The following is a 26,918-nucleotide window of genomic DNA, read 5'->3' as shown; positions in this document are numbered from 1 at the left end:
TTTGATTAGTCATGTTCCTAAAGGAATATTAAGAACATGGCTTGAGATATTAGAAGATGTCTAATTTTTGTAGAACCAGAGGAGCAGCATGACCAGATGATTTCAGATGATATCCTGAATCCCTGTTTTCAAAAAACTGAAGTTGATTAAAGGACACTTCAAGTTGTATATGTGGCATTTACATGGCATTTATTTTCAGAGCAATGATGTAGACTCTTTCCATCTTTAGTAATTCATAGCAGAAATGAATGCAAACTTGGACAGATACGTAAAAAAGTGGATATGGGGATCTGTACTTAAAATGTCACTTTAGTCATACTTTTGACTAAGGAGGCCTTGACTCTTACGTGAGAGACCATAGGAGCTTTGAACAGAACTAAGTAACTTGATATAACTTTTTGGTTTTTAACTTAGTGTTTTGAGTAAATAACTCTGCAGAGTATTTCTTCTTAAGAAAAAGGGATTGTTGTGGTTAGTTTTTGTTCAAAGTTTTTTCCCATGGTCCCCTAAAGCAAGGAAAGAGCTTCTTAAATAACACGAGAGTAAAACTGAGGAAACTAAGTGTCTATTAACATGTTTTCTTGGGCTTCAATGCAAGAATCATTGAGGTCTTTTCATCAGAGATGTTGTACATGTTTGCAGTTTTGCTTTTTTTCACCACTTAGTGATTTTCTAGCTTAGCCTCTAGAATAGGAGAGGGAAAGAAACTAACCAGCTTTGAAGGTGCTGTTCACATAACTTTGCATTGAAATCATCCGTATGTGCCCAGAGGACTGGTTCTGATGAGTTATAATGGGAAATTCTCTCATCTGTCTGTGCAGGTTTGTCAGAGAGCTTCCAGTAAAATTGATCAGTCTGAGCTAGAGTGCCTGAAAGAACTGGTTGTCAAAGCAAACTTGAATAAAGATCCTCCACTGAGCAATGCAAGCTGTTGTCCTAAACTGTCATGAGTCCAAGTGTCTTGAAGAGGTGGTCTTCTCAATAATCCTTTGTAACTTGATGATCCTCTGACTTTTACTAGTAATGAGTTCTAGTTTCTCATGCTAGTTGAAGGCATTGCTTGTGAAGACAGCATTGAATGAACTTTAGAAGAAAATGGTGTATGTGTTGCAGGTGTTACCAGTAAATGTGTCTATGTATCAATATATATGTATGCCCATATGTTTATGCACATCAGTGGAAAAAAAAAGAACAGTGGTCTGAAATACTGTAACTTTTCAGTTTAAGAAACAAAATTTGCAATAGCATTCTTCGAGGAAACCAAGAAATTGTTAAAGATCTGTATCAGCTTTATTCACATTTTGCCTGTGAATATAGCTACACCGGTTTACGTGTTTTCTTGATAACTTAGTAAAGAAAGTATTTGAAATAAGAATGGGGGGAAATAGGGGGTGACTTTTTTCAGCTTTGGCTGAGAATGTTCCACAGCAAATTAAATTTTTACTACAGGAAAGACTAGTCAAAATATTCCTTGATGCTTGGACGTATGCGAATATTAGAAGGGTTTATTAATGGCATATGGTAGGCTATATAGGGAAAATGAATAAAAGGTACTTGTTCTAGGTTTCAGAGACCCAAAAAAGTATGGGGTAAAAAAATTCAAGGTATATCTTTCCAAAAGTGTCTGAAAAGCAGGTGGCAGGATTTGCTTTTCTGAAATTGCAAATATTTGCACATCAGAGATGCGTCCAATTTAGGATTAAGAGCTCAAATGTGCACCTGTTTCTCATTTTTTTGTGGGGCTGAGAGCAGTTTACTCCTGCTTCCAGTGCACAGATGGAATATGTGGTCTCTGTGTGAGTAAATTGGCCGTGGTTTTAGCTGTAGAAAGTTACATGATTTCCTTTTGTTTCAATACAGTTTATATTAAAATAGTTTCAGAATTCTTTGGTTTCTTGAGTAAGTGAAAGAAATAATGGCTGACACTTGGCCATAGTGGTGTTTCTAAAGTAAAATATTTCAGGTAAAATTTTTCATCTGAATTTTACCAGCAGTCATTAAAAACCCTCCCCCTTTATTTGGACAATATGTGAGCTTTTGTAGTTTTCTCGGTGCTGCTGCCAAAGACCAGTGATCTGAAAAATGAAAGGAAAATAATTGCTTGCTGCTTCTGAAAGACAGTAATTTAATTTTTTTCCTTAAAATCTGGAATAGAAAACTTTTAAATATTGTCAAGTTGGTTCTCTGTGTAATGTAACCACAATACATTACGCAGTTGTAATCTACATTTGTGGATGACATTCTTTGTAATGATACAGCTTAAGTTAAGTGTAGCTCTTTCGTTTCATAAAGAACTTAAATAATATCCCACTCTGTTTTAAAGCTGGGAGTTGAATGGTGCTTCAGAACTAACATGAGTTAGTTACGTTAATCAGTGCTTTTGTATATGCACAAGAATTATATCTTATGGAGCATAAAAACTTCAGTCCTGCTGTAATAGAATTTGAAAATAAAATAGTAGCGTGTAGTATTTCTGCATTTCAACTGCTGAAAATCTGTCATTACTAGCTTCATCTGACTGCCTTATTATTCTACATACACATAATGCACTTACAGTACCTTGATTCAAGAAGGTACAAAGCATATATACCTTGGTACAAGAGGAGCTTTGTTTTATCCAAACATAACAAAAAAATAACCTGCTGAAATATAATGATATTATGGCACTTCCTAAGGTCTTCTGTCATGGGTAAATTTGTCATGCAGTTAATTAAAATTTTGAAACATGTTTGTATCAATGGGAAAGCGAACAAAGTTTCTGGAAATATTTTTACAGATAATTTAAATTTAATGAAGATGTATAGCATTACTAGAAATGAATTGTAAGCATAAGCTAGCATTTTACTTGGAGGCATAATAATTGAAGAATTCCACTGTATAGAAAGAATAAACAAAAGATTTTTGTAATGTTCTGTTGATGGATGAGAATGATGATTTATTCTGAGCTTTGGTGTTGGATCATCTCTTAGATATGTATAGTTTCTGACAGTATATGAGGAGTTCTGAAAAAAGTATTTCACTAATTTTATTTTTTGTGGCTTCCTACTTTTTAAAGGGTCTAGACTGAGAGCAGTGTTGGTTTAGTTTGGTTTTGGTTCCACAACTGTTACTAAAGAAACTTACTTTAATATTTAAATTAAAATCTTATCTAAAAAGAAGACATCTTCAGTAAAGCAGAACTGTAAAATGACCTACCCAAGTCTAGTGGAGGCCCTCACAAAGTCTTGTGCAAGTTCTTAAAGACTCCAATAGCTGACCAAGAATACAGTTAACTCTTGTCATATCTCATAATCTAGGAGTCTTCAACATGAAACAGGGCAAAAGGAGCATCCCAAAGCACTTTTATTTCTGCTAGAAGGTAACTGACCACAGTTAGTTGCACAAATATGGGAGGAAAGTAGTTGTTATACACAGAAGTCATGATTTAACAATACTTAAGCACAGGAATCTTCATTTGAAGAGTTAAAAGGAAAATAATTTTTATGGGAAGCTCATCCTATATATGGCAGGTAATCCAAAGCTGCTTGATAGAAAAACTAATATAGCCTTTGATTTTAGTTTATTCAATGAATGAGAAGTTGGAGTTCATCTTTTCTTTTCTACTGACTGTGAGGTAATAGGATAGCAGTGAAGGGCTATGAAATTGAAGATGAAAAACCTAAGTTTGGTGCAGAAAAAAAGAGGGAGCCAAGGAAAAGAAAAGGGGAAAATGGTAGCCTCATTAGTGTTCATGAGGATTTTGAGTATCCATAGAGCAAAACAGCACTTGTTAAAATTAGAGTAGTGTTGCAAAAAAAATAAAAAGGGCAGGATGGAAAGAAAGTAGGTGAAATTTTTCAGCAGTATGGAGAAGGAGGAAGAATTTTCCTTTTATGCCTGTATTGCGTTTGTAGTTTAAAGGTGGATTAACATAGTTGCTCAGACTTTACACTGAAATTGCGTGGAAGTCCTCTCTCCCAGAATAGAGGAGTTAAATTTGTACTTCCTTATTAACTCTAAGTAGTTCGCTGCTGCTTCTCAGCCTTGAACTTTTGCTGTTTCATTATTTCCAAAGTATCATCTCAGCAGTTTTGTCCACTGCCTGCCAGACTTTATGGTGCCAAGAAGACCTCACTGTCCTCTGGCGTGTGTGTAGAGGAGGGCTACCCTCAGTCTGTTTAGAGATAATGTTGGAAAAGAGAAAAGATTAAAGGGTTTGTGATGTAAGTAACTTATTAGCAGGACCTTAGTTGTACTGTAGTGCTAGGCTAGTGAATAATGGAGCACAGAGCATCTAAATGTATGGGTAAGGAACCTGGAAGACTTACAGTCAGAATGTGCGCTTATAGAAAGAGATTCAAGCTACAGGTCATGTTTAAGTTAAAGACCTGAGTGACAGAATGAGATTTCTAGTTTGGGTGGAAGGAAACAATTCTAGATGAAGCGGTTTGTTCTGTGAAGGTGGTAATTGAATTTGAAGGTTAAGATGTGAAAGAGAAAGGAAGAAAATCACCGGCAAAACCCTGAGGAATCTGCATAGAAAATGGAGCAGAGAATGAGGAGAATCTACTTAGAAGAAATGCTGAAGGAGTGATTTGATAAGTGAGAAGTGGATATCATGGAAACTGATGAAAGCTAAGATTTCATGAAGAAGTAAACTATGTTTTACAGTGCGGAAGGGTCAAGGAGGTTGAAGATAGAATAGTGTATCGAAGTTATTAGAAATTTTGGCAAGAACACTTTTCACTGTTAAAAGACAATTTTTTTAAAAGATGAAATGAAGAGAGGGAAACTTCAGAGAACAGTTTAAAATAGTGTATTCTTTGAGCTTGGCAGTGAAAAGACAAGAAGTACAACGATAGTCCTAGAGATGCGTGAGGGACAAATGTTCTAGTATAATTTTATTTTTCTATACCTTACAATATACGAACTTGTAATTAAAAAAAAAATTATAGAGGCTGACAAAGTTGCTCTATTCAATTTCAGGGATGATTCTTTTGGTCAGTAACAAAATCTGTGTTCAAACAGAATAACAGGCATAAGATTACATAAAAATGAGTTATTCACGATGTACCTAATAAAAAGATTTCAATGTATACGTAGGCAGTTGCCATAGGGAATTTTGGTAAATTATAATTTAAATAATTTTTAACTTTCCCTTATAGCAGAAAGAAACTGGTTGCTTTAAAGAATATATATCAATTATATGTATATACAGGAGGCTTTGTTCATTCTTTCGTTGTTTTTAAATTATGTTAAACAGAGAGCAACTGTGCATAAGAATTTAGTAGTTCACCCTGAAAAGTACATTTAAAATGTCCTTAAATATCTTGATTGTGCTTGCAACTGTTAATAGCAATTTTTTAGTAGTTAAGATGGGAAAATGATGTATTTTTATTGTAAGGTATTTTCAAAATTGCTTGGAAAAATAATAGCATTAAGAAAAGAAGATCTGACAAGAATTGATGTTAAATATCCATTGTTTCCTGGTTATGTTTTGCATATTTATTTGTTGTGGTATGTATCTGTTGTTCTAACATTGTTTTAACGCTCTGTATGTAAAATTTATGTGCAATAATATTAAACCTGAAGGAGGAAGCTTGTTTGCCAAAAGATAATTTGGTAAATATGTTTTTGCAGGTACCTTTTGATATATAATCCTACGGAACAAGAGCGATTTTCAGTTGTTTCAGTCAATGTGAATTCACCCAGAGTTAAAATATTATCTCCTTTGGGAAAACCTGTTAGTGTCCAGATCAGTGCTGTTTGGGACGGAGCAACTACAGTATCACATGAAGCATATCAGGTACGCTGCTTTAAGTAAAAGGCATTAAAGGTTTTTTTGACAGATATTGTAGCTTCACAGTCTAAGGAAATGGAAAGCATACTTCAAATATTGGCAATTCTGTCTTCTGCAGATCATCCCGTTAATTTAGTCATTTTAAGGAAAAAAGGAAATACATATATTTAGCATTAATGTTTCTTAAACTGAGAAGTTATTAAATTTTTTTGATATGGTGTACTACATTTGAAGGGTGTGAACAGAAAATACTGGATGTGTGTCTTTCCAAAACTGCTTTTTCGTTCAAATGATAGTCTATACACAGTCACACTGTCTGTATGTGCTCAAGCACTACAGCTGGAAGGTTTGTAAGTGCAATGGCTTAAGCAGTTAGATTCTGATTTTTTTTTTATTTTTTTTTCCGTCTTTCGGATATAGAGGCTGGATAGTAATCTTCATTACTCTTGTACTCAAGCTAGGGAGATGACTTTGGGTCCACCTCTTGTTTTTGGCTTTAAACAAAATTTCTGATAATTTTTGAATCCTACGTCATTATAGAAGATTGTCCTCAATGATCACACATCAGAAACTATATTATGTTAAATTCTTAGTGATATAATAGTACTGTATTAGTGTAACAGCACTGTATTACTTGCAGGCTTACATTCTTAGTGTGATTCCTTTTGACTTGGGAGCTAAATTGAACATGTTTCAGGATAACGTTCCTGCGAAGATAATTCAATAAGTGTCTCTCAGTCGTCCCTCAAAGGGGTAATTATTGATAATTGCTATGGGTTAACCCCAGTAAGCAGCACAGCCCCACACAGCTGCTCGCTCACTGCCCCCAGTAGGATGGGGCAGAAAATTGGAATGGTAACAGTGAGAACACTGGAGGATTGATATAATAACAGTTTAATAGGTAAAGCAAAAGCTGTGCGTGTGAGCAAAGTGAAATAAGGAATTCATTCGCAGCTTTCCATCAGCAGGCAGGTGTTTGTCCATCTCCAGGAAAGCAGGGCTCCATTACGCGACAAACACCATCACTCTCTGCGTCCCCTCTTCCTCCTTCTTCTCTCGGTTTTTATTGCTGAGCATGCCGTCATATGGTCTGGGGTATCCCTTTGGTCAGCTGGGGTCAGCTGTCCCCACTGTGTCCCCTCCCAGCTCCTGTGCACCCCCAGCCTGCTCGCTGGCAGGGTCGACTGAGAAGCTGAAAAGGCCTTGGTCCTGCATGAGCACTACTCAGCCGTAGATAAAACATCCCTGTTTTTAACATTGTTGATATCAAAACATAGCACTGCATGAGTCTGAAGAAGGAGAAATAAAATTACGGCGACTAAAAATGAGACAGTTGCCTTATATTTCACGATTTAAACTTGTGAATTTTTAAATGCAGCTTAGAAGTAGGGTCTGTGCACGCTTGATACGCTACACACGCATCTTTAATGTACAGCAAATATGCTCAGAACTGCACATCACAACTAACATTCTTTTTTAATAAGATTCAGAATCATTATTGCATTATTGTAACAGTGCTCTTGATTAACAAATTAACAATGCAGACATTTTTGTTTCCTAATTCTTCTAAATATGCTTCAGCTATTAATTTTGGACTGACATTTGTAATTTCATACAAATTCATTTATGGAATATTGGAAAGAATTCAGCCATCCTAAAATAATTGAAACAAAAGGAGTTAGTCTGAGCATAAATGTAGGATAGAAAGTTGATACTTCGATGTTTTTAATAATGGCTTCTTCTTTGATCCCAACAGATCTCTTTCGTGGCGCATCTACCACCTCTGGGGCTTGGAGTTTACCAGCTTTTGGAGGTTCAGAGTTCAGAAGCAGTTTTAGCAGACTATAATATATACACAAGGAACAGTAGGCAGGAGAAGCCGGACAGACTTTTCAAGATAAAAGAGATGCAGAATTCTGTGGATAATATCATCTTAGAAAATTCTTATATGAAACTGTGGTTTTCTGGAATGTCTGGATTACTTGAGGTGTGTTGCATTATATTTAGAAACACGGTGTTTTACTTTTTTAAGAATTTTTGTTCTTATTTGTGGAAACCTAAATCTGTCAACTATTTCAAACATGATTCTCTGTCCTTAGAAAATAAATACCAAAGAAGATGGTAAAAATCATCAAATGAAGGTTGAGTTTTCTTGGTATGGAACGACAAGTAACCGGGATAAAAGTGGAGCTTATCTCTTCTTACCAGATGGAGACGCCAAGGTAAATCTTCCATTTGCAGAGAGATTCTCATCTTGAAGTAACTTCAAGCATTCTGCAAATACAGATTGGAAGACCTAGTTTTCCCCAACACTGAAATACAGCTGTGTGACTAGAAATAATGACATCAGTTATTGAAATGATTGTCAGAACTTCATACTTCATAACCCTAGATTTGGGTAAAAAGACAGCATTAATTTGGAAGTGTAAAAATAGATTATTTCATGATTCAACAAAAAACTTAAATAAGATGACACCCTTGCAAGAAAGCCAGTGAGATGTGACCATTCACTATCAATAAAATAAGTTCACTTTCACTTCCTGTGGTGCAAATGTATAGGACATACTGATTCATTCCTGCATTTCTTCACTTTTCTGATTCTTAAGCTTTCTTTATTGTGAATTAGGAGATTCCAGTTCAGAGTGTAGTACTTTTAAAGCTGATATTAGCATATGTAGTTTAATACAGTAATTAAGATACTGAGTCCCAACGGATGAGTATAAAGCTGGAGTAACAAGCAACTGTTCTGATTTAGTTGTCTAGAGTTATCAATACTTTAATCTGTGTAATTATTGGAGGGGAACAGCATGCTCATATTAGTTTTCATATAGGAAATTCAGAAAATGACAGTGTTCTTACACTGACTTAATATAAGAAATATACTGACTTAATACACAAAATGTATCACTTTTGGAACTGGAAAGACGATATTTCAGAAGGAAAATGAAGAGATAATGAAGACTTATAAAAAGCTAGCTAGTTTGCAGCATATTTCTTCTGCCCATTTTCTCCTGCGGAAACTTAAGCTACATGCATAAGGCAAACTGGGAGTTCTATGTTCACCACTTCAGGAAATACACAAGGGTAATCACTCATAAATCAGTCTGGAAGTGGACAGAACAGTTTCTTTTCCTTTTCGCAGCCTGTCCTAGAAGCACACGTTCCGAGGTCTGTGAGTTGGCAGTTTTAAATCATTTCGTGTATTTAGTCCCCTAATTGTTTGCATTAGTTATATTCACCAGGGTTCACTTACTCTTAATTTTTAAATGTCAGTGGGTTTGATCTGTGAATACATGAATAATATTAATTATATTTTTTGATTTTTTACCTTTCATCAGCTGCATGGTGACACTTTTATTTTAGATACTTCTTCGTCTTTTGCTTATAAAAACAATAATCCCTAAATGTATCAGTTATATAATTTAAACTACACTTTTGAATTACTTGCTTTATAAAATAACGTAGACAAATCTAGATAGCATAATGCTATGGTTTGAACAGAAGTTGTCTCACATGCCTGCAAGCACAGTTAGAAAATAAGGTACATATTGAACTTTTATGAAAAATGAAATTAAAGTACATTTTTAGTTAACATTAAAAAGGATGGTGGGTTCAGCTTTTGTAACTTTTTATATAATAAAAATTAAATCATGATACTTCTAAAAATTCTGCTTCATAAATATACCATAAGGCTCATTTGGCTTACATTTTAATAACATTAATTGGGTTGTCCAACTGGGAATAACGATGTAATTCTATAGTAGTTTCTAAACCAGTTTGAACTAATTTCTGTCTTTAAAGAAATGCCATCTTTTCACGGTTCTCAACGTGAGGTGGACTGACACTTCCAAAGTTCTTGTGTGGAGTGGAGATAGGGTAAATTACAGGCAGTTTTCTTGATTTTTGGCTAGGTGGTTGTTTTTTTCTATCCCCCTTACCCTATGTATTACTGCAAAAATTGCAAAGAATAAATTGCATTTGATGTTGGGTCATTTTTCTCTGGTATATGAGTACAGTTCTATGTTTTCTTTGCCTTTAGTAGCTGATTATTTTGTCACCTGATTAAGTCTTTTGCTTCCTTTCTTTTCAGTTCTGCAATACTCAGAAATTATTTTTCTTCATTATTTTTCTTCACCTAGTTTAATTGTCTGTCTTACTATAGGACTTACATAGCCTTTTTGGTCTTGAGTTGTTCTGCCAGTTTTATTTTGGAAACTTAGTTCTGTAACATGCTACATTTGTAGGCCATGACTTAAAGCCATGTTCACACTTGACACATATAGTGCAGCTCTGTTCATCAGTAGGCTGTAAGGAGTGAATGTCATGTTTTCTGCAGATGATGGTCTGTGTGCTTAGAATGTACACAAATCTGGATCTTTCAAGAGGTTCCTTGGATTAATTATCTTTATGGCTGACCAAAAACAAGCCTGGAGTACTGCAAAGAGTACATTCCAGCTAAGACGTGGTAAGCCTTTAGTATCAGCACTAAGTTGGTCATCAGCAGACGCCTGGGTTAATGACAGTGGTTTACACAGTATTAAATAGAAGGTACACTGAACACTGATAACTCTGTCACTGCTCTGAAAGAATAGCTGGACTTAAGGCTCTATGACACATTGGCAAACATTGCCATGGTGCAGCTAGACAGCCCCCAGTAAGAGGAGTCTCTGGGACTGTGGCATAGGGTCATGACCATGCTGTCCCTGCTGTCTCTGAAGTGTGAAAGTAGTTCAGTGGCAGCCTCAGGCTGGGACATCAGTGCCAGGACATTGACACAGAGCAGAAGCTCCGTGCTGCAGCTGTAGAGATAAGGCAGTACCCCTACCATGTCTTTGTATTTTCTGCAAAATAGAGCAAAAGCAAAGTACCAGGGAGTATCTTAAGTTTTTAAAACATCAGTGCTGCTTAACTGACTGACAATGTTGTCAAGGTTTGGAAGGAAGGGGCTTCCCTTGGACCCATGGACCTCACAACAACTATAAACAAAAGCATTCTGCCTATGAAGGGAAAACATTTGTATCTCTTGTGATTTTTGTGAAGGATGGCCACCTCCATAAATCTGTTAGATCAGCATTCAATAAATTCTGAACAGTTAACTGTCTACGTTTTCTTCTATGTATTCAAGAGAATTCAGTATGTGATGACCTACTTAGTAGCCATGTTCAATATCAGTAGGAAATAGAATAAAACAGTTTTTTTCCAAGGAGTCAGATGCTAAGTGTTTGTGGGATCAATGTGAGTGGTTCAGTTTCTTTTTTTTGCAAATCAGTTTTTTAGAATAAAAGTGGACTTTTTTGGTAGACCCAGACTGGGAAATTGTGATTCTCCCTCAGGCAGCTGTGTCTATGTATGTACTAGTAGGAGATACTTAAGTAGTAACAGAATATATAAGAAGAGAGATCTATTTTTTTTTTAAGCCTGCTGGATCTCTAGTGCTAGAGCTTTTCTCCTTATTTCTTCAGCTTTGTCTCCACGGTTGGACTTCCTTTACTGATGATGATCTCTGACTTGGATAGCTGCAGCTGCTGCCACTAGCTTCAAGAAACATTTTTCGTGACAGGTTCTTTTTTAATCTGTCAGGATTACCTGTTGCCTCTACTTCTCAGAGAACACTTATCTGAGTTATCTAAATGCTTGGCCTTCAAACCTAAGGAAGAGATAATGGTATCTTTCTGCATTTTTATAAGTGAGATTGGGAAGTTCCACTGCCCAAAAGGAGACAGACTATACATTTAGGGTATCCCACTGTATCCAACTTCAGATCTTCTCTCTCAAAAGGGGAGAGGATCCTCATTCAAGCATATTTTTAATGCTTCCGTCATTATTGTGTGCCTTATAACAGGAAAAGACAAGTATGCAGGCACCATTACCTGGAGGGTGCTCACAATGCTCAAAAATCGTCTGCCTTTTAAGCTTCTCTTCTTTCCTTGGTGCTATGTATTTTCCTCAAGCATCTTATCTGTCGTCTAAAAATCTGCCCCACGTATTGGTGGGGTTGGTTTTGCAGACAAAAGTATTTAAAATGACAACTGTCTCACTTCTGACACCTAATTCTTAAAAACACAGTTCTCAAGAGTTCATTGTATTTGATTTTTATTCCCCCTCACACCCCCAAAGCCCAGTCTAATCTCAAACCCTGCCAAATGAAGGGTAATCTGCTATTGAGAAGCAATTTTTCTTGAAGGCTTTGTCTTGAGATCTTTAATAAAATCTCAGGCATATCAAGAGCAATTCAGTCTGTGTTGGAAAGATTTCTTCTGGGCATAGTTTATTTGACTTCCGCACCAACGGTGTGCTGCGCTGCCAGAAATTTCTAGGCCGCGCTAAGATGGTTCGTAGTGCTTCGGTTGACTGCAAGGGGAAAGGCTTATTGCCCATGCTTCGTGCCTTCAGACTGCAATATGCCATGCCAGCTGCTAAGTGAGCCCGTAAACCTCTCTCCAGTTTTCACTGCCCCTTGGCACTTTGGCACACAATTTGATGGCAAGTATTTTAAAATATGCTAGGGAACTATGGGATATTATTTTGCTCCAAGTATTCTCTCTTAAAATTTCTAGATTGCTTTTTTTTTTTTCTTTCTTTCCCTCAAGGGGAGGTTGACATGTTTCTCTTCAATATAAGTACTGAAAAATGGTTTCTGGACCCTTTGACCCATAGTTCTGTTACCCTTATTCTGAATATACTGCTTTCCAGGCTCAAGAAAACCTGACACAGTAGCTGCTGAATCTTTTAGAATGGAACTCATTCCAGTGGAGCTGAGGGGAACAGATTTTACAGCAACTATTCATTTTAACTGTTTAGGAAGTGGAGTCTTGAGAGTACCACTGGGTATGAGACCCAAATCTTTTTCTTCCTAATTTAAGGTCTAAGTAAACATAGTCCTTCACGCTTGGAAGGTCATTTAGTCCAAGCTCCCACTCAAAGCAGAGTAAATACTGAATTCAGACCAGGGTTTTGTCCAATCAGTTTTGCAAATAGCTCTATCACTGTTTATTCCTTCCACTTAGAAAGGACAGTGGATTGTGTCTGAGTAGTAAGAGGCTTATTTTGGCATTTTAGCCAGACTTTCACATCAAAGCTATCTTTATATTTCAGATCCAGGACCAGGATCATTTCACAGGCCTTTGTGCATCTCACTGAGGATTTTTACAATGATACTAGAGTAATTGCACATTCAGTGCATAAAGGTGTTTTCCTGCCTGAATCGTTGAAAAGTTTTCAGTGTGGCAAAGCAGGTCAATTATATCTTTGTAGCTTGTGAATTCAGTATGTCTCCAGATGACTATCAAGAAATAATGTTCTAGGATTAGTGCTTCTCTAAGAACTAAATATGAATTAGGAGACTTCCCTCTTCACTCAGTACTGTATTTTTTCTTCATTTTTCCTGTTTGTCCAACAATCAGGAAGCAACAGGCGTCTTTAAGAACTCAAGTATACATCAAATATCTGCACTCTTTGTATCAGAAAGAACTTCTCTAACCCCCAGAATCACATGATAGCATGTGCCTTTGTAACTTTCTTTTCTCGTTTGCACCTTTTCACTGCACCATGTCTGAATTAGAGGCTTGCAAACTGGGTTTGATACATTTCTCTCAGTGAGTGTGCTAGTGGAATCACAAATTATGATTTAAAGAAAAATAATTAGTTTCAGGCAATATCTGTAAAATGACACATAATTACTTTTCTTTCTTACGACGTCATCTTTCCTTAAATTCAGAATGGTAAGTATGGTTGTCATTATCTTCAGCTGGGGAGCTGATCTGGCTACATGTGCAGCTTGCATGTGTTAACTTAGTGTTTGTGGCAATATCCCAGAATCTGAGAGCTGTTAAATGCATCTAATTGCAGCTTTCTACTTGTATGGGAACAACGTATTTTGGTAGTTGTCAATGTCACCATCATGTTTCATACTAACAAGCTGGATGGAACAGAGTTCCTCCAAGTATTTTTTTTACTGTTTGTTTTAAAAAAAAATTGCTTCAGGTAATTTATTTTTTTTCTCTCTTTTTTTTTAATAAGCGCACAGCCTTTTGCGTTCCTTTGTCACTCATGCAGCATCTTTGTATTTTGCTGGTTTGGTCCTGTATAGCTCCAGTGAAAGATCTCATGAGAAATGTTCTTACAAACAACAGAAATAAGCCCATAAGATAGGTGTTACTGTGCTAACAGAATGTATTTGTCAGGCTGTTATTCATGCAAGTAGTGTTCTCCTAGGTAATAATTGGTGAGGGTATTTGCTTGATCTGAAAACTTCGGGTTTCTCAGTTCATTTTCTGAGAGTTGCTTTAGCTGCTGTTTCAGTCCTTCATTGCTAACCTGAGGATCTTCATGTCACCCTACCCTGTAGGTAGGATTTTGAAGGGTTTGATTATTCCACCTTCCTGTCAGTAATCCAGTTCCTCTGTGGGATTTTAATCTAAAGCTATACTTCTAAGAGCATACAGTCACAGTTTAAATGAGTTTGTCTTCTATACCTATGTGTGATAGATAAGCAGATAGATAACAATCTCTTCTGCCAGAAGAAAGGGGAAGATTCAGTCTACATTTACTTATGCTGGCAGTTTTTCATGGAAATAACAGAACCCAAAAGCCATCTCAAATTCTAAGCTAAAATTTGATCTTCAAGTAATAATCCCAGCATAATAATTCGTCTGGCTTCCGTGCCTTCCTAATACCATAGTCCTCTTTTATTTCTCAGCTAGAAAATCAGTTTTGTATAATAGATAACACTTTTTTGTCTTAGTGACAAGATGAGACCCCTTGGAAGTATCTCATCATTTTTTTTATGTCAACTGTTAAGAAGTACAAAAAACCATTTCCTCATTTGGGTTTTTGTACTGATTAACGGGATACAACATTGGTGTAAGATGATCAGCAGAAAAGTCCCTCTCTCCCTAAAACAACCCATCTTACCGAAGTGTAAGCAATTATGATTCCTCTACCAAACTCCTGTACGAAGTATTCCTCTAGTTGATAGCTGCAGAGTTGCCTCTCGGAGCTCTGGCAAAGCTCATATTAAACAGTGTTCTGGCTGAAGCTTTAAGAATAAATATGTGAATAGAAAGGCAGGCTTTTAGTCTTTGAAAATCTCTTTCAGTTTCTTCTTTTATACAATACTTCTTGAAATCTTCTCTGTGAATATACATATAGTGCATGCTCGAAGAAGATGATTGGGTTTTATGTATCTGTACTTGTTTTTCTCTGTATGTATGTAATCTTGATTTTTGTCTCTTCCTCAAGATACATTTGATCTTTGGTTTTTTTTCTTGAGAAAAAAAGCATGTTCTGTTCTTATGACATTGGTACATACAGGAGGAAGGCAGCCACCCTCTAAGAGCTTTCTGCATAGATCCTTCTTGAATAACATGTTTTTCAAGTATTCTGTTGGGTTTTTTTGAGTGAAGTCTTTATTGCTGTTGCCCTATAATAGTAGTAGTTGCATGTGTTGTGTTTTCATTTTTGGCTTTGTACACGCTTAATATTTAACCCATTTTTACCTTTGTAGCCATCCATGTGTTTCTATATAGTATATACAGTTCAGTTTGGGATCAACTTAAAAAAAAAAGTCATTTTTTGCTTAGCTGAGACTCAAAATACTGTAACTACATGGAAAAATAATTTTCTTCATCTCTTTGGTTTGACTGTGAATGTGCAAAATTTCTGCTAGTCTTTGAGAGACATTAATAAGAAGCCAGTGTCCCTCTTGAGGTTTCTTAATTGTTCCCAGCAATACCCTGCATTCCAGGGGACTCCCCTGACAACTGTAGCTGCTTTTGATGCAGACAAAGCTTCCTCTTTCACTGTCAAAAGGATATGCAAACTGATCCACAAGACAATGTAGAGGCAGTTTTCCTCGTGCATTGTGTACCAGTGATACAGTAAACTGTGAGCAAACACAACAGTTAAATCATCTGCCACAGATTATGAAACTACCGTATTTGATTACTGTAGTTTGCTAGCAAAAAAACCTCAATCCGTATGTTTGCAATATTAATACATTGCTGTGTTTATATGTAGTCCTTGTATCCATTAATCCTCATAAAATACCTGTGAGATATGTAATGAGAGTTATCCTAATTTTAGCCAAAGGATAAGTGAGGCACTGAAGAGAAGATGCTGAATTTAAGATCAGGAGTAGCTTTTAATTCCCAGTTTTTAGACTAGACTTATACATAGAACAACTCAAGAAAATTAAAAGGCTGTTTAATACATATTAAATATTTTGATTTATTGACACTATGTTTATGCAAAACTCTCAAAATAATTAGTCTAACTTCCTTTTTTTTTTTGTAGCCTTATATTTTCACAGATCCACCTACCGTAAGAGTTGCTCATGGAAAGATTTTCTCAGAAGTTGTTTGTTTTTTCCACCACGTGACACACACCATGCGACTGTATAAAGTCCAGGGTAAGACTTGTGAAATTCTGTCTCAGCAGTTATTTTTCATTGCTACAGTCTTGGATCCTACCTGACTTACTAATGTTTAAATGCACTTCTGAACTAGTGCAGAATTTGTCAGACTGAAGTCTTACTGAGTCCAGTGCACAATGATCCCTTTCTGAGCATCATGCTAGTCATTAAGCTGGCGTGCTTAGACTTAACATATTGGTTAGATACACCTCTCAGTATTAGGAAATTTTGTATTATAATTACCTACAAGGGCGTCTTGAGCTTTACCGGGTCATCTGAATGCTGTAGGCAGCTGTAACTTATGAAAATGAGAAAAAAAATAATTAGAAATATCTTGGAGGTGATGTGAAATTTTTTTGGTTTTATGTGACCAATGATGTCTAGATGAAAGAAAAGGTACCCTGAGGTGAAGATATACTAGATTGCCAAAAATGTGAAAAGAAAGTTACTTTATGTGGCTTCCAGTAAATTAAATTTCTTAGCAAGGAGGGAACTTACATAAAGAGGATGTTTATTGTAGTGAAGGGCAGAGAAAAAGCCTGAAAATTCTCTTGTCTGTTTAGGGTGAGGTTGTTTGGTTTTTTTAATGGATTTCTTTATAATACTCCTTTTTCTTTAATTTGTTAGTAAGTACCTACCAGAAGTATTATACTCCATTTCACAGTTCGCAGAAAATGGGCTGTCAGTGAAAATCTTTCCTAAAACATAAGTTTATCTTTCATTCTGAGTGCACTATCTAGTTTTTTTTCCTCTTTTTCTTTTTTTTTTGACAGTTTTTAATTCGTCGCACTGGTTCAGTACTTACACCATTACCTATCCAGTCATCATGGTGAAGTCCTTTACCACGTTCACAGCTTTTACAAGGAAAAATGATGCCATTATTTTATATATTGTCTCTGTTTACTTTTGTGATTTGTTTTATTTTAATTTCTTCATATGCAATAGCCTTTTTCAAAATTTAAAATTTGATGTCTTTGCATCATCATTTTGCTGAGATCTGATTCCTGGGCTTTGTAAGGGAAGTTATTTGTATAGCATTACTTCAGTTAAAAGAAGGTATCTTGAAGTCTTACTAGATATGCACAGTAACAGATCATGTGGAGAGAAAGAAATATGTGTATGTGAATATGTACCTTTTTTTTAAATAAAGACCTGGTACTCCTGCTTGCCAGGTGTTGGAAAGCCTGATCATGTGCCTAATCCAACTGTTAGACAGTACTTCCTAGTCCTATGACTTCTTCAGCAATTTTAGTAAAACACTGCTTTTTCCACTTATGGCTTTAGGATTCTGTTAATTTTCGGCAGAAAATAGTCTGGCTTGGCAACTCTGCTCAGTAGTTGGCCAATGAGTGATTTTTGTCTTTTTCTGCTTCCACTGGCATCAGCAGGGTTTTGTTAATCTTTTTATAGGAAGCTTCTTATGTTTCATTATCTTCTTAATTGTATTTTTGTATTAACTCAAATAATGCAGTAGCAAAGAGCTGAGAGTAATTAATGGTCTGGTCATTCCGAAATTGTAAACTAAAATATTGTTTCCTTGTTCAATGTACTCGTGCTTTAATAGTCCTACTTCAAAATAGGTGGAAAGTCTATGACCAAGACCGTCAAAAGTGGAACATATAGATCCACTTTTTACTGACTATGTCTGTGAAAATAGAAATAATTACCTGAATCAAATGTTTTTAATTTAGCACTGTAGCATAATAGTAATGGGTAAATGTTAACATTTTAACAGTTGCTGGTACTGCTGCACGTGGCATTCAGATTTTATAACAGATATAGAGCTTGACATCCTTCTTTTTCAGGTGACAAAATCACAACCCATTTAGTATGCATTTTACATACAAAATAATAGCATAAAAATTGAAGCAGGCAGACACTTTCAGCATTCCATTGTGTAAAGGTTCAGTGTTTGTTTTAGAATTTGACAAAGTAAAGACCTTCTTAAGGAAACTACTCCAACATGCTCTCAAACAGAACTGCTAGAAAAATTTTAAAACTGTATATGCAGAAGGAAAAAGAGGTTGTACTAACCTCTGTCTGTGATGAGCCTCTAACTGATTAGCACACCTCTGGGTCTTGTGAGTTGACAGTGAAGTGTTGGGAGGAAAAAAAAAAGTGTTAAGTACCTAAGATTTTTAAATCCTGACTTCAAACTTTAAAGGACTACGCTGGTTAATCAATGCCTCGCTTTCTTCTGTTTGCAATCCCTCAGACAAGCACACGTAATTTCATCTCACTACAAAGAGAGACTTCATATCTTTGTTGTGCTTGGCGTAATTCTGCTCACAATTGTTAGTCCCATTAGACTACAGAAGGGGTAGATGTGGTCATGCTGAATGATGGTATGATTCCAGTCCAAACTCTGTCTTGAACTGTTGGAAAAGGTCAGGTTATTTTTAATTGTATTCAATTTTCAGGGCAAGGCACTGTAGAAAAGAATCTCAGTGAACATATGTCTGCTTTTTCAAATACTTAATCCTTCTTTTAATAAATAGGCATCTTTTCCCTGTCAGCAAAGACTTGTGTCCTGGTTGTGGTCATATGAGTATGTGGTTTCTTAATTCACTGTCCTTACGGAAGCTTCTCCCTGTTTTGGTTAAAACAGCGGACTAGTTTCCTGCTTAATGGAACAGTTGCTGTCAAGGAGCTGGGACTTCCTTCTTGTCTGTGAATGGCGACAACCACATAAATGCCTAGCTCTTGCTCCAGCGTATTACCTGCTGCTAGAGACAGCACTTAACAGCTGTGTACTGTTTCCTGCTGATCTTATGGAACCCACATTGGTTTTTACCATTAATTGCTTCTGTTCTATTTCAGTGAAGGTTTCAGACTGTCTGCTTAATGAGTACTGGATTAGAAGTATTGCTATATCATATGGTATAAAACTGAACTGGCTTCAGATATCTGGTTAGATATAACAGAAAAGGAAAACTAGCAGGCAAAAACTAGATAAATCACTGTGTTCTGGGAGCATAGTCTTTCTTATATATGTGTCAATCACTTTTAAAATTTGAGAGATTTTAAATGCATCTTTTTCATGTAGGTTTGGAAGGCCAGTCTCTTGAAGTTTCCAATATTGTGGATATTAGAGGAGAATATAATCGTGAGCTTGCCATGAGAATTTCATCTGACATAAACAGTCAAAATAAATTCTATACTGATCTTAATGGATATCAGGTAATGATCGTCTATTAATTATAAAAGCCTAGGGTCTCAGTTTTGGATTGTCTTAATACTTCTGATCGTAAATAGTTTCAAAGTGTTTGCTAAATATTCCTTTATGTCCTTTTTAACATAAGAATTGTAATAAAGGAAGTTATGACAAGCTACCATGTAGTAGCTTGTATATCTGCGTGCCTTTCCCCCCCTGATTTTTCTATTTAATTAGAGCCCTTTGGGTAGCACAGCGCTAGAGGTGCATAAGGCCCAGCAACTCAGACCTAGAGAACACTTTCTTGCTGCTGTGGTGGAAATAAGTGATGTATTTTTGGAGTGCAGTAACTTATTCTATTGGTAATGCATCTGATGAAATATAGTGTGACTATTTTCTTAACTTGGACACTGCAGCACACACAAAAGAAAGAAAATTTTCTTTTCCCTATCTTCCTTCCTTGCTAAAAATAGTTTTGCAAATACATTTAAAATCATACCTGTGTTTTTTTCACAGTTAGCGTGTAGTCCTGTGTTTTGCTGGAGACAGTAAAGTGAATATATAAACATGAAAATAATTTTAGTACTACCACTCATTTGTCATGTACCATTCAAGAATTCCACTAGCACTTTAATAAGTTCCAATTATAAACCAACAGTTCATTTTCTGCTACCTTGAATCTATTCTCTGCCTTCTCTCTAGAGGAGAATTTTTTTTCTCTCATTCTATAACTGTGATTATTGCTTTTTTTGTAGGTTCCCTTGATGAATCTTTCAGGTTTTTTTAAATAGTCTTTGATCTAAAAGTACATTGAAGTTATCATTTCCAAAGTGGTAATTTTAGCCACAAATCTCCAAAAAGCTAAATAATACAGTTGAGTGAGTGCTTTGGTGCCAGTTGTGCTTCTAAAGCACATGGGATAAATGTCTGAAAAGGTCTTTGAAATTTAAATGCATAAAAAGAATGTATTTTATTGAAGTTCCTGTTCATATTGCAGATCCAGCCCAGACTGACGATGAGCAAATTACCTCTTCAAGCAAATATCTATCCTATGACTACAATGGCTTATATCCAAGATGTTGGCGTGCGTTTGACACTTCATTCAGCTCAATCTCTAGGTGTTGCAAGCTTGAAAAATGGTAAGTACAAGAGGATAGATACTATAAAGGTCTGTCCTTCATGATTGTCTGAAATAGTTCATTCAGAGATTGCCGTACCTACTAACATTTGAAGAAAGGAAATACGGTTCTCCAATTCTGACAAGTTTTAGAATATGTCCATAAGGAAGGAGGTAGAGGTTGTTCCCACGTGAGATCCTGTCATCTTCAATAGAAATTCTGTCTCAAACTAGAGACAGAGGAAAGAGATTACAAAAAAGATAAAATGAGCAATAAGTTGTCATAACCAAGTGTTTTTCACCCAAGAACTCACGTGGAGCTCAAGGGTGAAACAGCAAAATTAAGTGATTTGTTCTTTTTTGTAATGCTCTGGTAGCAGAAGGCTTAAGATGGACAATGTGTTGCTGATTATGTTTTTTGATTTGTTTGTTTGCTTTAGGGTAGAAAGCACAAGTCTTAAAGTATAGGCTGTATAGTGTAACATCCCTATCAAAGAAAACATTGGTAGCTTTTTTGAAGACAAGAATTAGTGAAATAAAGGATAAAAATTACCCTGGGTAAGAATCAATGTACTTCTTCTGAAGCAAAATTGTACCCCACAAATTTAATGGAGTACTTTGAAAGAGCTGATGAATACATTGGCAAGAAAAATCAATTCATATTAAGAATTCCAAAAGATACACAGTCTTGTCCCTCAGAGCAAAGAAGGTGATGATGAATGGCCTTGGAGGGGTGGAAACAGAAGTCAGTTGTTCAGTCTATACTGCTACCAGAATGAGGAGAAATTCAAATAAATGCATTTGACAAACATTTGTCAAAGCATTTGGCACTGTCCCACATTACATCCTTGTTTCTAAATTGGAGAGACCTGAATTTGATGGATGGACCACTCGATGGAAAAGGGATTGGCTGGTTGTACTCAAAGAGTTGCTCTCAACAGCTCAATACCAAAGTGAAAATGAGTGATGAGTGGGTTTCTCAGGGGTCAGTATTGGAACCACCGCTCTTTAACATCTTTGTCAGTGACATGGACAGTGAGATTGAGCATGCTCTCAGCAAGTTTGGTAACGACACCAAGTAGAGTGGTGTGGTTGACACACCTGAGCGATGGCTTGCCATCCAGAGGGACCTGGACAGGCTTGAGAGGTGCACCTGTGCGAACCTCATGAAGTTCAGCCAGCCCAAGTGCAAGGTCCTGCACTTGGATTAGGGCAATCCCAAGCACAAATACAGGCTGGGTGGAGAATGGCTTGAGAGCAGCCCTGAGGAGAAGGACTTGGGGGTGTTGGTTGATGAGAAGCTCAACATGAGCTGGCAATGTGTTCTCTCAGACCAGAAAGCCAACTGTATCCTTGGCTGCACCAAAAGAAGTGAGACGAGCAGGTTGAGGGGGGTGATTCTCCCTCTCTACTCTGCTCTGATGAGACCTCACCTGCAGTACTGGGTCCAGGTCTGGAGCCTCCAACATAAGGACATTGACCCATTGGAGTGAGTCCAGAGGAGGGTGAAAAACATGATCAGAGAGCTGGAGCACCTCTCTTATGAAGACAGGCTGAGAGAGTTGTGGTTGTTCACCCTGGAGAAGAGAAGGCTCAAGGGAGACCTTATAGCAGCCTTCCAGTACCTAAGGGGGGTCTATAGGAAAGGTGGGGAAGGACTTCTTACAAGGGCCTATTGCGGTAGGACAAAGGCTAATAGCTCCAAACTGAAAGATGGTAGATTCAAATTAGATATTAGGAAGAAATTTTTCACTATTGAGAGTGGTGAGGCCCTGGAAGTGGTTTCCCAGGGAAGTTGTGGATGCCCCATCCCTGGAAGTGTTCAAGGCTAGCCTGGATGGGGCTTTGAGCAGCCTGGTCTAGTGGGAGGTGTCCCTGCCCATGGCAGGGGAGTTGGACTAGATGATCTTTGAGGTACCTTCCAAACTAAACCATTTTATGAATTAAAGCTAGCAAGTAGTTGACAAAATAAGGTATGTAATTCATAATTTAAGATGTATAATTCCTTGCAGTAGTATATTGTGAGTTTAAATCTACATAGTTTTAAAAAACAATGGAATGAATACTTAGAAAAATAGCCCATCAGAAACTATGCCAAAACCTACTTCCCAGTCGCTTTTCAGAAAAGTGTCATATTAATGTCTGTTCTGACAAAAGGTGAATAGTGTACTAGATTGATGGCAGTATTAGCAAACCTAATTTATTTCAGGGCAAAGAGTTAACACTGGCCTATAGACTGATGCTTTAATAAAGCCATAGTGGAAAATATCAGCCTTTTGTTCCAAGGCTGCCTGATACAAGATACATATTTTCATGTCTTTCATTGATAGGAACAAAATTCCCTTTGGCCTGATCTTGTGAATTATCTTGACACCACCAAATGTTTGTAGACACTTGTTACATAGGTATTGGAGACTAAATTAGTGTGCAGAGGCTCTGTTACCTTGGAATAGTGTCTGCATTTGTTCTTTAACAATCCTAGTCTCTGCATCATAGAATAGTGGAACATCTAAATCCACAGAGACCCCCTCTATCTGCTTCCAAGTTAGGGAAATTAAGGCTAGCTTTGATTGACATATTGCAGTTAAGTATCAGGGAGAAACTGGCTTTCTGTGAGCATTGATTTTACCACAGTCAGAGGACATTAGAGGCTTTTCCCCTATTCCAGTTATATAAAAGAGCAAAAGATGTGTCCCATAACTGGTCATGGCATTAATTTCTTAACAATGTCACTCTTTGGCAAACTCTGTTATACCACTCAAGGTTAAGAGATAGTTAGCAACATCAAATATTTACTCAGTGCCCACTAAAAAAAGCAGGAGAATGTATTAATCTGACTTCTTATCATTAGGTAACATTTCATGAAATGTGTGTTTACTGCCTTTGTCCTGAGGGCATGTTGGACTCCTTGAAAGAAAACAAAAAATGAAGCTGAAGGTTCTGTGGCTGCTGAAAGTCATACACCTCGTCACACTCCTTTTGAAGGCCCCTCAGGATCTCGAAACATTACAGTTTAGGCAACCACCTTCAGTAGCTGTGTATCTGTGTGTCTGAGACTGTGTGTCTCAAGGCATAACCCACCATCTGAGACATGAACAGCTGATTATTTCTCACTTCTCATTCTTGGATTAGAGACACGTTCCTTACTAAGGAGCAGTTAGTTAACTGTCATGCTGTCAGGTGATCTCAGCAGTATGGATTAGGATTTCTCACTGTATTATCATTAGTCTTCAATATCAGCTTCTAAGAAACGTGATCAAAAACTGTGAAGTACATATGCCACAACTTTATTCCTACTTTCCATCTCTCTTCCATTTGTGGGATTGGATGCATAAGCATTTTTTAATGTTAGATGCTGAACGTGCTTCACCTTGTAAATTCCATCCAGTTCTGCTCTAATTTACTGCTTAGTGGATTATCCTCCATGACCTAGGGAAGACCTCCAGATGGGATGCACCAGTCATTTAGAGATGGACTTCCCTGCAGTCTAGTGGATAACTAATGGCGTAGCAGGGATCACTTATGTCCTGAAGCTTCATGCAGTACACTTACACCACTTTTAAGCCAGAAATTTCCCTAAAACAATCTTTAATCTTTGACCCACTTTTCAAATATTTTTTATAACAGGACTGATCATTTTTTTTTGTATTTGCTGTTCACAATGGCTTTAAGAATCATAAAGCTTTATTTTGTTAGCCTTCGTTATCCTAGCTTCTCCAATAAAGTTGGAAATGCAGTTGGATAGTTTTGGATCTAAGTTGTTTTTTTAAAAAACTTTGACCTAAGTGTATCGTAGGTTTGTCCTTCTTACTGTGGCTCTAGGTTTTTTCAGAGACTTATCATGCCTGTCTCCCATGTTCGTACAGCGATCCACAAAGACCATCAATTTGAGGCACAATCCTAGCCTTATACCTTAGTATGAAATGGTAAATTTGTTTCTTACTCATTGCCAGCTGACTTCTGTCCTGAATACACAAAATCTGTTTTTCCTTGCAGGAAGAGAAGAATAAGTATTTAGGAAAATTGGATAAGTGTTTGTGAAACAATGAAGAATTATAAAAGAGACCGTCTTACTAAGCAGCTTCTTTTAGTAGCTTAAATTGTGCATTTCTTATTTAGGAAACAAGTACTTCAATCTTCCAGTTTTATTTAGGAAACAAATACATTTGTTTGAAGATTCAGCGTGCAAAAACCGTAACAGCCTTAATTACATGCCCTGAACTGGTTTCCCTCTGGAGATATAAACTTGAAAAGATATGAACTTCATCTTCCATAAGGCTATTTATGATTTAACATCATGCTTAAAGAGCTATTCTGAATGGCAATGTTACAGTTCAACATAAATTCAGAACTTCATACTCAGCATTCATCTGGTGCAAAGTTCTACCTCTCTGGTTCTACCACCCCTCTGGGCAACCTGTTCCAGTGTTTCACCACCCTCATCATAAAAAATTTCTTCCTTGTACCTAATCTAAATCTGCCCTCTTTCAGTTTAAAGCCGTTATCCCTTGTCCTATCGCAATAGGCCCTGCTAAAAAGTTTGTCCCCATCTTTTCTGTAGGCCAGCTTAAAGCACTGAAAGGCTGCAATAAGGTCTCCCCGGAGCTGCCTTTACTCCAGGCTGAGCAACCTCAACTGTCTCAGCCTGTCCTCATAGGAGAAGTGTTCCATCCCTCTCACCATTTTTGTGGCCTTTCTCTGGACCCGCTCCAACAGGTCCGTGTCTTTCCTGTTCCAGATCTGGACACGGTACTCCATGTAAGGTCTCACAAGGGCAGAGTAGAGGGGCAGAGTCACTTCGCTCAACCTTCTGGTCTCGCTTCTTTTGGTACAGCCCAGGATACAGTTGACTTTCTGGGCTGCAAGCGCACATTGTTGGCTCATGTACATCTGTTCATCCACCAGTACCCCCAAGTCCTTCTACATGGGGCTTCTCTCAATCCCTTCATTCCCCAGCCTATATTGACTCCGGGCGTTGTCCTGACCCAGGTGCAGGTGGCCTCGTTGAGCCTTATGGAGTTCACACAGGCCCACTCATCAAGCTTGTCCAGGTCCCTCTGGATGGCATCCAGTCCCTCAGGTGTGTCAACCGTACAACTCAGCTTGGTGTCATCCGCAAACTTGCTGAGGGTGCACTTGATCCACTATCTGTGTCATTTATGCAGATATTGAACAGTACCAGTACCATTTTGGACCCCTGAGGGATGCCACTTGTCACTGTTAACAGTGCTAAACTTCAGTTTAGACTTTTACATTGAAACTTTGCAGGACGTTGTGCTGAAAGGCTTGTGAAAATTTTTTTGGAAGATTATTAACAGCCAAAACCCAAGGGTATTAACTGTTTTCATAATCAGTCCAAACAATATAGATCTGCTATTGCATACACAAGAGAACAGCTGTGATTCTTTGTAAGTTATGTTTCAGAGTATTTTTCTTATGTTTAATAGAAGCTTTACATGCTGTTATTACCAGCCTAATCCTTGTATTGCTCTTTCAGGTCAGTTGGAAGTGATCATGGATCGTCGTCTTATGCAGGATGACAACCGTGGCCTTGGACAAGGTGTCCAAGATAACAAGATTACAGCTAATATCTTCCGACTTCTGCTGGAAAGAAGACATGGAACAGATGTGGTAGGATTCATTGTCTGTATTTCTCTAGCTAATTAAGATATAAATATTTATTTTTGTTGCAGCAGCCATGAACTCAGGAAAGAAATTACTCTAAGACCAGTAGAACTAAGGAAAAATAACTTTCAAGGGAGTTTTGTCAGCTTGCTTGCATATTGTTATCGTAAAGACTTCATCTTTCACTACTCCTCAGACAAGTACCTGCAGTGTGTACTTTCTCACTCACACTTCGACACATGACTGGGGTACTGTTGTGGAAGTCTTTTCTTTTTTCTTTCTATTTTTTTCCTGTTTTCTTTTTTAATGAGGGAGCTTTTAAAAAATTGCTAATGAGCGAGACTTCTGCTTCTTAACAAAGTTAACTGAATCTGGAAAAAGGTTGACAAATTGTTTTAGATAAATGGGTGAAAAGAAAAAACATGTTATAAATTTAGTTTTCTTAGGAAATAAGATTTAAGTTGAAATATTAAGTTGTCAGACATATAAACCTTCTCACTTCATTATGATTCTGGGAAAGTTGACACCCTTTATTGTAAGGGTGTGGGTTTTTTTACTCACACAGATAATTTCAGTTCACCTTTTCCTGTATTAGTCTTTCAAATAACTCTTCAGTTTTCTTTCAGTTCTTTTCGTATCATCTCTGCTTTTTTTTCCTGTCATTTTTGAGGACAAAATAAGTAGTACATCTTCGTACTGAAGCAGTAGAATCATGATGATAGCACTGAGTATATTTTAAAAACATCACATAGCTAAACATGAGAGGTTGTATACCGAGCTACTAATGAATATGCAGATAAATTGGAATTATTTCTGGTTTATAATGGATATC

At 37.0% G+C, this 26,918-nt stretch overlaps 1 protein-coding gene across 1 annotated transcript in view; it reads left to right on the top strand.

Annotated features, from left to right (window-relative positions):
- The window catches only part of MAN2A1 (mannosidase alpha class 2A member 1), a 116,753-nt gene that overhangs the window by 68,130 nt on the left and 21,705 nt on the right, over positions 1–26,918 (top strand). The window contains exons 13-19 of the mRNA XM_054185042.1: positions 5,620–5,785; positions 7,536–7,766; positions 7,879–8,001; positions 16,073–16,187; positions 19,237–19,370; positions 20,342–20,483; positions 25,959–26,092. Coding sequence (XP_054041017.1) covers positions 5,620–5,785; positions 7,536–7,766; positions 7,879–8,001; positions 16,073–16,187; positions 19,237–19,370; positions 20,342–20,483; positions 25,959–26,092 — 1,045 coding nt within the window. The remainder of the gene's footprint in view (positions 1–5,619; positions 5,786–7,535; positions 7,767–7,878; positions 8,002–16,072; positions 16,188–19,236; positions 19,371–20,341; positions 20,484–25,958; positions 26,093–26,918) is intronic.

Source organism: Rissa tridactyla, chromosome Z (assembly GCF_028500815.1).
Source record: "Rissa tridactyla isolate bRisTri1 chromosome Z, bRisTri1.patW.cur.20221130, whole genome shotgun sequence".
Lineage (NCBI taxonomy): Eukaryota > Metazoa > Chordata > Aves > Charadriiformes > Laridae > Rissa > Rissa tridactyla.
The sequence above is the reverse complement of the archived record's forward strand: the minus strand, read 5'-3'. Positions and strand labels throughout refer to the sequence as shown.